At 41.0% G+C, this 12,484-nt stretch overlaps 1 protein-coding gene across 2 annotated transcripts in view; it reads right to left on the bottom strand.

The window, feature by feature from the left end:
* The window catches only part of LOC139757783 (uncharacterized), a 151,647-nt gene that overhangs the window by 116,745 nt on the left and 22,418 nt on the right, over positions 1 to 12,484 (bottom strand). For both annotated transcript variants that reach the window (XM_071678589.1, XM_071678599.1), the window contains exon 2: positions 3,110 to 4,326. In XM_071678589.1, the coding sequence (XP_071534690.1) occupies positions 3,110 to 4,326 (1,217 nt within the window). The remainder of the gene's footprint in view (positions 1 to 3,109; positions 4,327 to 12,484) is intronic.

Below are 12,484 nucleotides of genomic sequence, written 5' to 3'. Positions count from 1 at the left end.
CCACTCAACTGTCATATGCTTTCCCCAGATCCATAAAAGCTGCATACAACTTCTTACCTTTCACTAAATACTTTTCCATGGTCATCTTTACTACAAAAATCTGATCCACACAACCCCTACTTTTCCTAAAAACCCCTTGCTCTTCTCTTATTCTGCATTCAGTCACTTCCATCACTCTGTCAATTAATATTCTTGCTTACACTTTTACTGGTATACTTAACAGACTTATTCCCTACAATTGCTACATACATCCTTTGCACCTTTTCCTTTGATAAAGAAACAATTATAGCTTTCACCCAATCCTAAGGTACACCTTCTGTTTCCATGCTAAATTACATATAAGATGCATCCACTCGATCACACTTTCTCCACCATACTTCTGCATTTCAGCCGTAATCCCATCACTCCAGGTGCCTTTCCTACCTTCAGCCTCATTATTGCCTTTCCTACCTCCCTCTTTGCTATATGCCCCTACACTTTTATTTTCTTCCTTCCCTCCCCCATACCCACGCATGTAACAACTGCTACCTCCCCTTCTCCCACATTCATCAGTTCTTCAAAACTATCTTTCCATCTTCCTCTCACTTCCTCCTTTTCATTCAGCAATTCCCCTTCCTTACTCCTCACATCAACATTTCCACTCTTAGTCTACCTCTTTCCTTTTTCACCTCCTTCCAGCATAGTTTCTTATCATCCAAAAACTTTTCACTTACTTCCTTCCAAAATCTTCATCTACTCTTTCTTTGCTTTCCTCTATCAGCTTCTTAACATTCCACTTACATATTTTGTATTCTTCCTTCCTCTTTTGCTGAACTTCCACTGTTACATTTCTAGTAAGCAATCTACCATATACCTTTTTCTTCTCTTCCACAGCATTTCTAATCCCTTCTGTCAACCATCCAATACCATTTTTATTCCTGTATCTCACTACCTTGTATCCAACTACTGATTCTACAACCTTTACTAATATTTCTCTAAACATTTTAAACATCTCATCCACACATGACTGCATTTCTACAATCACTGCACTTCCATCTAAGCTCTGTTACCTTCCTTTCATACTTCTCCCTGTATTTTTCCTAATTCATCTTCTTGCTTGCCAACACTTTTACCTCTCCATTCTTCCTTACACCACACCTCCACTTCTCCCTGATCCTCATCCCAAAAAAACTGCAAAAATGGTCAGTCTCCAAAGAATCCTCTCATGACTCTAGCATCCAGCACAGCCTTTCCCAATCTTTCATCCACTGCTACTTAGTCAAACAAAGCCTTTTGTTCTCTTCTATCACTCCTCATCCATGTATATCTGTGGATCATCTTGTGCTGATAAAAGGTGCTTGCAAGGAATAAACCCCTCTCAGCACAAATATCCACAAGATTGCTTCCATTCTCATTTACTCCAGGCACTCCCTATTTACCAATCACCTCACCAATTCCATCACATCCCATTTTCACATTCATATCACCCAATACGACCATGTTTCTCTCATTCTCAAAACCATTTATACAGTCTTTCAAATTCCTCCAGAAAAGCTTTATTTCATCCTTACCTCATACAGTCTTCATATTCACAGGTGCATATACACATACCCATGCACATTTCACAATTCCAGTCTTTCCTTTCACCCACACTATCCTTGATACATTCCATCCATGCTCTGTAACACCCTCCCATACCTTTGGTGATAGCAGAATTGCACATTCTTCTTTTCCTCTTCCATGATAATTTTCACTCATTCCGTCCATACCACACCTTTCATAACTTGCATTCATCATTTCCATTTGCACTCCAAACACCCTGCCTGAGGATATGGGATTCCCCAATCCCTAGCATATCCACGCTACACCTCTCCACAATCTCCCTCCTTTTATTCTCCCGTCATCCCATTCACATTCAGTGCTATCACCCTCAATCACACATTCTCACATATATAAATACTACCTTTCTTGGACAGAAAATGCATATTCTGACTACAAATACAAAAATTCACAAAAAAAAAGAGTATATACATGTGTGGCGAGGTGGCAATGGGAATGAATAAAGGCAGACAGTATGAATTATGTTTTTTTTTTTTTTTTTCGGTCTCCCGCGTTTGCGAAGGTAACGCAAGGAAACAGACGAAAGAAATGGCCCAACCCACCCCCATACACATGTATATACATACGTCCACACATGCAAATATACATACCTACACAGCTTTCCATGGTTTACCCCAGACGCTTCACATGCCCTGATTCAATCCACTGACAGCACGTCAACCCCGGTATACCACATCGCTCCAATTCACTCTATTCCTTGCCCTCCTTTCACCCTTCTGCATGGTCAGGCCCCGATCACACAAAATCTTTTTCACTCCATTTTTCCATCTCCAATTTGGTCTCCCTCTTCTCCTCGTTCCCTCCACCTCCGACACATATATCCTCTTGGTCAATCTTTCCTCACTCATTCTCTCCATGTGCCCAAACCATTTCAAAACACCCTCTTCTGCTCTCTCAACCACGCTCTTTTTATTTCCACACATCTCTCTTACCCTTACGTTACTTACTCGATCAAACCACCTCACACCACAAATTGTCCTCAAACATCTCATTTCCAGCACATCCATCCTCCTGCGCACCACTCTATCCATAGCCCACGCCTCGCAACCATACAACATTGTTGGAACCACTATTCCTTCAAACATACCCATTTTTGCTTTCCGAGATAATGTTCTCGACTTCCACACATTCTTCAAGGCTCCCAGAATTTTCGCCCCCTCCCCCACCCTATGATCCACTTCCGCTTCCATGGTTCCATCCGCTGCCAGATCCACTCCCAGATATGAATTATGTACATGTGTATATATGTATATGTCTCTGTGTGTATACATATGTATACATTGAGATGTATAGGTATGTATATATGCATGTGTGGACATGTATGTATATATATGTGTATGTGGGTGGGTTGGGCCATTCTTTTGTCTGTTTCCTTGCGCTACCTCGCTAATGCGGGAGACAGCGACAAAGCAAAATAAAAAAAAATACATTTTTCAATCCTCATATTTTCATCAAACCTATATAAATAATTACCCTTCATAAAATCTCACAATGCTAAAGTGAAACATACCTTAAGTACAATGGTCTCATAAATTTGCTATTGCATGTTGGACATTCATAAAACCTCTTGTTATCACTGGCACCAGCTCTGTCTTCCTCTTCATATCCTCCTTGTGTCTGAGAAGTGTGGGAAACATACCTAGCTTGCTTTTTTACATTTCCATCTGAAAGATTGATTTGGACATGTTTCCTTACTGGTTCATTTTGGCCTATTGGTACTGATGATGTCTTTGTATATTTAGTAGTGCCTTCTGGTATGATCACCTTGAAGATGCTACCTTGACCTGAGTTATCAGAATCCTCTTGACTAATGGGAATCTGGCCTGTTTGGTTGGCTCCAATTCGAATAACAATGTGGTTCTTATTTCCTACAGTTACAACCTGTGGCTGGGCTACACTAACTGGAGTGCCACCCACTTGAATCAGGAAGTGTCCTGGATTGGCTCTGACAGGGGAGTCCTGATTAGTTTGTACCATGATTCTAGCTGGAGTGTTTGCTGAAGATATACTGTCAGCAATGCCAGAGATATTATTAACTGTTGTTTCGCGAATTTCATTTGGAGATGAAAGGGTATGCTGAATACCCTGGACAGGATTGGTGTTGATTGTGCTTGTGGTAACAATTATGTTGTCAGCACTATGGGTATTATTTGGAGAGGAGTGAAAAGTCTCATTGACTAAGTTTCGAAGCAGCATTTCCCCTTCTTGGTTTGCCTCCAGTGTACTGTCATCTGTCATAACAGCACCCATGTCATCTTCTCCTGTGACAGGTTGTACTGAATCATTATGTACTAGTCCTAGTATCTGCTGATTATGACCATACTGACTATCTTCCAGATCTTCTTCCTTGACAATAACAAGGTCATCTGCACCAGGATCACGTCTAGGGTTATTTTGTAATACTGTATCCCCAAAGTCTGCTGTATCTGTGTCTTCCATCATAACGCCTGCTTCCTCCATCATTACTTGGGAACCATCTATACCTGTTGGTGAATCTTCCATTTCTACAGATGAACCTTTCATAACTACTTGTGAACTCTCCATAACCATCTGAGAACCCTCCATCACAACAGCTTGAGGGCCATCCATAATAATTTGGGAATCATCCTCCATAACCTCCTTTGGAGCTGTCATAACTACTTGGCTGTCCAACAGGACTGGTGATTCTATGGGTTCCTCCACACTACCAGTCAAGTCTCCCGACTCAATAGATGAGGCACCATCAACCTGCAAAGTTTGCTTTATGGATGAATGAGGAAATGAAACTGCATAAATACATCTAACATCCTTGACTCTTAGGCAAAACACTCACTTGTCTTCACACTACAGCAAACTCAATGCTAGTTCTCTAGCATATGAAATGTCTGTTAAATATATGACCACTTTTAATTCAAAGAATCAGAAATTCATATAAGCATCTGTATGAATAACTGTGGCATTAGTAAAGCTTGAAATTTAAATTGTCTTTATAAAACCTGGGGTATTTTGAAAAACAAGGGATCATTTCTAGCACGCTTTCAACAATAATCAATAGGGCACTGCCTGAAAACTGAACTATTGTTTTTCACTAATAACTTACTCCTTTACAAGGAAACAACAACAACAACAAAGCTGTCTCCAATGGGTATTCAGAAATTGAACCAGATATCAAAAACAATGATGCTGTTTTCCTGCTGAGTGCATGCATATATTTGAATATCCCTGCAATTTCATTTGTACAGTACTAGAGCTGATAACCATTAATCAACTCTGTTACTAAAAATCAAATTGCACAGATAATCTAATGTATGATGCATCCAACAGGAAAAAGTTACTTCACTATTATCTGATTTCTGGTTCCATGTCCACACACTCGAAGACAATGGTTCAGTTTTTCCTGTAAAGGAGTTATTCATCAATGAAAAGCATTAGCTCAGTCTTCAACCAATCTCATCTTAATTGCTATTAAAAGTCTACTTTAAGTACCTCTTTAATGTAAGTCAATAAGACCTCTGGTTTCATAGAGACAATCAAAATTTCAAACCCGATATAAGTCCACTGAATAAAATGACACATATGCACAATTTTGTACGTTGTATAGGTAATGCTAAATGAAATTAATAAAAAATTACACTGGATAAGTTATACAAGTTTAATCTATCATCCACAATTGTTCCTACTTTACAATTACATTCTGATGAGCCATAATTAGTAAAAATTTCATTGTAAATCTTACTCATTATCATGGAAAATATGATCACATCTGAAAACAACCACAGGCTATCTGATAGCTTCAACTTATTGTTTTAGTAACAGACAAATAAATAATAAGTCAACTTTAAAAACTGTATTACATTTGAACCATAACATAATGGGGATTAGGGTTAAGAGCCCCAGCTCTGCAAAATCAGTACCCATAAAAGGTTATTTATTATTATATTTATTATACTTTGTCGCTGTCTCCCGCGTTTGCGAGGTAGCGCAAGGAAACAGACGAAAGAAATGGCCCAACCCCCCCCATACACATGTATATACATACGTCCACACACGCAAATATACATACCTACACAGCTTTCCATGGTTTACCCCAGACGCTTCACATGCCCTGATTCAATCCAACATTGTTGGAACCACTATTCCTTCAAACATACCCATTTTTGCTTTCCGAGATAATGTTCTCGACTTCCACACATTCTTCAAGGCCCCCAGAATTTTCGCCCCCTCCCCCACCCTATGATCCACTTCCGCTTCCATGGTTCCATCCGCTGCCAGATCCACTCCCAGATATCTAAAACACTTCACTTCCTCCAGTTTTTCTCCATTCAAACTCACCTCCCAATTGACTTGACCCTCAACCCTACTGTACCTAATAACCTTGCTCTTATTCACATTTACTCTTAACTTTCTTCTTCCACACACTTTACCAAACTCAGTCACCAGTTTCGGCAGTTTCTCACATGAATCAGCCACCAGCGCTGTATCATCAGCGAACAACAACTGACTCACTTCCCAAGCTCTCCCATCCCCAACAGACTTCATACTTGCCCCTCTTTCCAAAACTCTTGCATTTACCTCCCTAACAACCCCATCCATAAACAAATTAAACAACCATGGAGACATCACACACCCCTGCCGCAAACCTACATTCACTGAGAACCAATCACTTTCCTCTCTTCCTACACGTACACATGCCTTACATCCTCGATAAAAACTTTTCACTGCTTCTAACAACTTGCCTCCCACACCATATATTCTTAATACCTTCCACAGAGCGTCTCTATCAACTCTATCATATGCCTTCTCCAGATCCATAAATGCTACATACAAATTCATTTGCTTTTCTAAGTATTTCTCACATACATTCTTCAAAGCAAACACCTGATCCAGACATCCTCTATCACTTCTGAAACCACACTGCTCTTCCCCAATCTGATGCTCTCTACATGCCTTCACCCTCTCAATCAATACCCTCCCATATAATTTACCAGGAATACTCAACAAACTTTTTTTTTTTTTTTTTTTTTTTTTTTATACCTTGTCGCTGTCTCCCGCGTCTGCGAGGTAGCGCAAGGAAACAGACGAAAGAAATGCCCCCCCCCCCATACACATGTACATACACACGTCCACACACGCAAATATACATACCTACACAGCTTTCCATGGTTTACCCCGGACGCTTCACATGCCTTGATTCAATCCACTGACAGCACGTCAACCCCTGTATACCACATCGTTCCAATTCACTCTATTTCTTGCCCTCCTTTCACCCTCCTGCATGTTCAGGCCCCGATCACACAAAATCTTTTTCACTCCATCTTTCCACCTCCAATTTGGTCTCCCTCTTCTCCTCGTTCCCTCCACCTCCGACACATATATCCTCTTGGTCAATCTTTCCTCACTCATTCTCTCCATGTGCCCAAACCATTTCAAAACACCCTCTTCTGCTCTCTCAACCACGCTCTTTTTATTTCCACACATCTCTCTTACCCTTACGTTACTTACTCGATCAAACCACCTCACACCACACATTGTCCTCAAACATCTCATTTCCAGCACATCCATCCTCCTGCGCACAACTCTATCCATAGCCCACGCCTCGCAACCATACAACATTGTTGGAACCACTATTCCTTCAAACATACCCATCTTTGCTTTCCGGGATAATGTTCTCGACTTCCACACATTCTTCAAGGCTCCCAAAATTTTCGCCCCCTCCCCCACCCTATGATCCACTTCCGCTTCCATGGTTCCATCCGCTGACAGATCCACTCCCAGATATCTAAAACACTTCACTTCCTCCAGTTTTTCTCCATTCAAACTCACCTCCCAATTGACTTGACCCTCAACCCTACTGTACCTAATAACCTTGCTCTTATTCACATTTACTCTTAACTTTCTTCTTCCACACACTTTACCAAACTCCGTCACCAGCAAACTCAACAAACTTATACCTCTGTAATTTGAGCACTCACTCTTATCCCCTTTGCCTTTGTACAATGGCACTATGCACGCATTCCGCCAATCCTCAGGCACCTCACCATGAGTCATACATACATTAAATAACCTTACCAACCAGTCAACAATACAGTCACCCCCTTTTTTAATAAATTCCACTGCAATACCATCCAAACCTGCTGCCTTGCCGGCTTTCATCTTCCGCAAAGCTTTCACTACCTCTTCTCTGTTTACCAAATCATTTTCCCTAACCCTCTCACTTTGCACACCACCTCGACCAAAACACCCTATATCTGCCACTCTATCATCAAACACATTCAGCAAACCTTCAAAATACTCACTCCATCTCCTTCTCACATCACCACTACTTGTTATCACCTCCCCATTTGCGCCCTTCACCGAAGTTCCCATTTGCTCCCTTGTCTTACGCACTTTATTTACCTCTTTCCAGAACATCTTTTTATTCTCCCTAAAATTTAATGATACTCTCTCACCCCAACTCTCATTTGCCCTTTTTTTCATCTCTTGCACCTTTCTCTTGACCTCCTGTCTCTTTCTTTTATACATCTCCCACTCAATTGCATTTTTTCCCTGCAAAAAAAGGTACTTAGATAAATTTCATCATACCAAGTATAGGGGAATAGAGCTGAAGAAAATAATAAAAAAAAGTTTCTGTATCTATGGGAAAGAGAATTCTACCTCCATATTCCTTGTGTGTCACTGATGATGACTCAAGGGGCAAGAGCAGGGGGCTGGAAACCCCCAATGTTTTTGCATTTCAATTTTGAAAAGACAGAACAAAAAAAAGCAGGGAAAACTCATCCTCCTCGAAGGCTCAGGCTGGGGTGTCCAAATGTGTGTGGATGTAACCAAGGTGAGAGGAAAGATATATAGTATGTTTAAGAAAAGAAACCTGAATGTTCTGGCTCTCAGTGAAACAAAGCTCAAGGGAGAAGGGGAAGAAAGTATTGGATACATCTGTAGTAAAGTCAGGGTACATGAAAGGGCAAGAGATAAGTAAGGAGTAACACTACCATCTGAAGCAGAAATTACAGGAGGGTGTGAAAGAGTGTACATAAGTAATTTCTTGACAGATAAGGGTAAAAATAAAAGTGTATGGTGAGAGATGTGTGATTAATGGTGCTTACGCACCTGGCCATGAAAAGAAAGATCACAAGGCAAGTGCTTTGGGAGCCAATGAGCAAGCATGTCAGTAGTTTTGATGTAACAGACCATGTGTTAGAGATGGGTGATATGAATGCTAAGGCGAGCAGTGTACAATGAGAGGGGTACAATGAGAGAGAGAGAGAGAGAGAGAGAGAGAGAGAGAGAGAGAGAGAGAGAGAGAGAGAGAGAGAGAGAGAGAGAGAGAGAGAGAGAGAGAGAGCTGGGGGGCTGGAAATCCTCCCCTCTCATTATTAATTTTCCAAAAGAAGGAACAGAGAAGGGGGCCAAGAGAGGATATTCCTTCAAAGGCTCAGTCCTCTGTTCTTAACGCTACCTCGCTAATGCGGGAAATGGCGAATAGTATGAAAAAAAATATATATAAAAGTGAGTGCTCGAATCACAGAGGTATAAGTTTGTTGAGTGTTCCTGGGAAATTATATGGGAGGGATTTATTTAGAGGGAAGGCTGTCAAGCACAGACTGGGGGAAAAACAGTGTGGTTTCAAATGGGGAGAGGATGTTTGGTTCGGGGTTTGCTTTGAAAATGTAGTGAGAAATCTAGAAAAGCAAATGGATTTGTATGAGCATTTTTTGGGTCTAAAGGCATATGATAAGTTTACAAAATGCTCTGTGGAAGTATTAAGAGAAAAATTTGGGGGGGAGGCAATTTTAGAAACATGAAAAGTTTTTATAAGGGTGTAAGGATTTGGGACAGAGAAAGAAGAAAGGGTTTGGTTCTCGTAAATTTTTGGGTTTGCACAGGGGTGTGGATGTCTCCATGGTTTTTTTTTTTTTCTGGTTTGGGTTTTGTTGGGGAAGTGAATCAAAGTTTAGGATAGGGGGCCAAGTATCAGTCTTTTGGGGGAAGAGAGACGGGGAAGGATCATTTTTTGGGTTTCGCTAAATGAACAGCGCTGGGGGCTGATTCTTGAAAAACTGCAGAAGCGGGTTTACGATTTTTGGTAAAAGGGGTTGGGGAAAGAAAAAGCAGAGAGTAAATTAAAAAGAAAAGGGTTTTTTTATAAAAGAAAATGGTTGGGGGACGGGAAAAACTGGAAGGAAAATTTTAATAAAAAAAACTGGAGGAAGTAGTTTTTTTAGAATCGGGGAGTGTTTTGGCAGCGGAAAACCGGAAGGGGGAAGGAATAAAGGGGAGGGGGGGGGGAAATTCTGGAGAAATTGAAGAATGTTTTAAAAAAGTGAAAGAACTTTAAACCTCCGAAAAGGGAAAAATGGGTATTTTTAAAGGGAAAGGGGGTTCCCCAACAATTTTAAAAGGTTTTTTGACCCTTTGGGTTTATAGAAAAGAGTTTTTTCGGGGGGTGGGGGAATGTGCGGAAAATGGGGTTTTTGAGACAATATGTCCTTTTAGGGGGTTTGATAGAGTAAGAAATAATAGGTAAGAGAGTTTGTGTGGAAAAAAAAGAGTGTGGTTGAGAGAGCAAAAAAGGGGGGTTTTTTTAAAAGGGTTTTGGCAAAAGAGAAATGATGAGGAAAGATTGCCCAAGAGGAAATATGTTCAAATTTGGAAAAAACGAGGAAAGGGGGGAAAACCAAAAGGGGGAGGGGAAAGATGGGTGAAAAAAAAAAAATTTTGATTAAATCGGATCTGAACATCCCAAGGGGGGAAGGCTCCCAAGGAATAAGTAAAATTGGGAACTATGTGGTTAACCGGGGTCGAGGGCTGTCAAGGGGATTAAACCCGGGCAGTGAAGCGCTGAGTAAACCATGGAAATTTTTGGGGGGCCCTTGGATGTGGAAAGGGAGTTGGGGTTTTGGGATCCTGACATGACAAAAAACTGGTTTGAAGGGAATGGGGCCTTTGTTGTCTTTTCCAAAATGGGCCCCCCCCACCCCCCACCCCCCAAGGGCCGGGGGGAAGGGTTGTTATTTAAATGTGTGCGAGGTGGCAAGGGGAATGAAAAAAGGGGCCAGACTTTATGAATTATGAACAGTGAATAATGAATTTTGTCTGTTTTAAATGTATAGGGATACATGGGGATGTAAAAAGGTTATGAATATTGAAATGGTGGACATTTTAAGTAAAATCCCTTTTTAACAATTTTTCCAACATGCCCATAGTGGGAAATAAAAAAAATCTAAAAGGAAACCCAATCAAAAACTTTAATTATTTCAAAGAAAAAAATTTCCCAGAAAACTAAAAAACCCAACGGGCCAAAAAATTTTTGAAAAAATGTTAAATTTCCCAGCAACTGAAAAATGTCAAAAACACTTTTTAAAAGAAATAAAAACATCAAAATCCATAAAACTAGGCCTTTTGGTCAGGGTAATGGGGTTTTCAAAGTTTTGGTTTATCATACAGAAACAAACCTATTCCCCTACATATACCCGGCCAAGACAGCATAAAAACTCTCTACCACAATCTTACGTTATTATTTAATTTAAAAATTAAAATTTCCCAATTTCTAAAATAAACCTTCCACTTTTTTTGGAACCTCCATGGTGTAGCATTAGCAACTGCTGACCTGAAAACATTCAAAACACCGGGGGCCCCCCTTAGGGTTAAAACCTAAATTACGGAGGCAACCCCCCCAATTTTTAACTCCCCAAAGCTGTGAGTCAAAAAATTTTACAAAAGGGCTTAGGCTAGGGTATATAAACATATATATACATATAAATAGATATAGAATTTTTTTTTTTTCATACAAATTCGTCATCCCCCCCTTTAGCGTTAAAACAGGACTGAGCCTTCAAGGGAAAATCCCACTTGGGCCCCCTTTCCCTGTTCCTTTTTTTTGGAAAAATTAAAAAAAACAAGAGGGGAGGTTTCCCCACCCCCTGCTCCCACCCCCCTTTTAGTCCCCCCCTTTTCAAACGAAAAGCCAAGGGAATTGTGGGGGGTATTCTTTATCCACTATTCTTTTTTCCCCCTTGCGCAAACCTCGCAAACGCGGGAAAACAGCGACAAAAAAATTTTTTTTTTTTTTTTTTTTTTAATTTTTTGTCGCTGTCTCCCCCTTTTGCGAGGTACCCAAAGGGAAACAAACAAAAGAAAGGGCCCCCAACCCCCCCCAAAAACATGAAATACTTATTACATACCCCCCAAAACACGCAACTAAAAAACCAACACAGTTTTCCCTTTTGGTTTACCCCAGACGCCACATGCCTTGATTCAACCACTGACAGCACGCCAACCCCGAAATACCAACCAACCCCCAATTTCACTTTTATTCCTTGCCCTCCTTTAAACCCCTCCTGCATTTCAGGCCCCAAACACACAAAATTTTTTTCCCCTCCATCTTTCCACCCCAATTTGGCCCCCTCTTCTCCGGGCCCCCCTTTCCACCCCCGAAAACCAAATATCCTTTTGGGCAACTTTCCCCCCACTCATCCTCCCCATTGCCCAAACCACTTCAAAACACCCTTTTCGGGCTCCTAAACCCACGCTCTTTTATTTCCACACATCCTTTACCCTTTCTTTTCTCACTCGATCAAACCACCTCACACCACAAAATTGTCCCAAACAATCATTTCCCGCACATCCATCCTCCTTTCCCCAAACCCCCCATTTGCCCACGCCCCGCAACCATACAACATTGTTGGAACCACAAATTCCCTTTAAAAAATACCCAAATTTTTTCTTTCCGAGAAAAAATGTTCTCGGGCTTCCCACTTTTTTCAAACCCCCCAAATTTTCCCCCCCCCCCTCCCCCACCCTATGATCCCCTTTCCCCTTTCCCTGGTTTTTCCCTCCGCTGGGCCCAAACCACTCACAGATATCTAAAACACTTTACTTCCTTTCCCGTTTTTCTCCATTCAAAAAA

The sequence above is a fragment of the Panulirus ornatus genome, chromosome 2 (assembly GCF_036320965.1).
Source record: "Panulirus ornatus isolate Po-2019 chromosome 2, ASM3632096v1, whole genome shotgun sequence".
In the NCBI taxonomy this organism is placed as follows: domain Eukaryota; kingdom Metazoa; phylum Arthropoda; class Malacostraca; order Decapoda; family Palinuridae; genus Panulirus; species Panulirus ornatus.
This window is presented reverse-complemented; position numbering and strand designations above follow the sequence as displayed.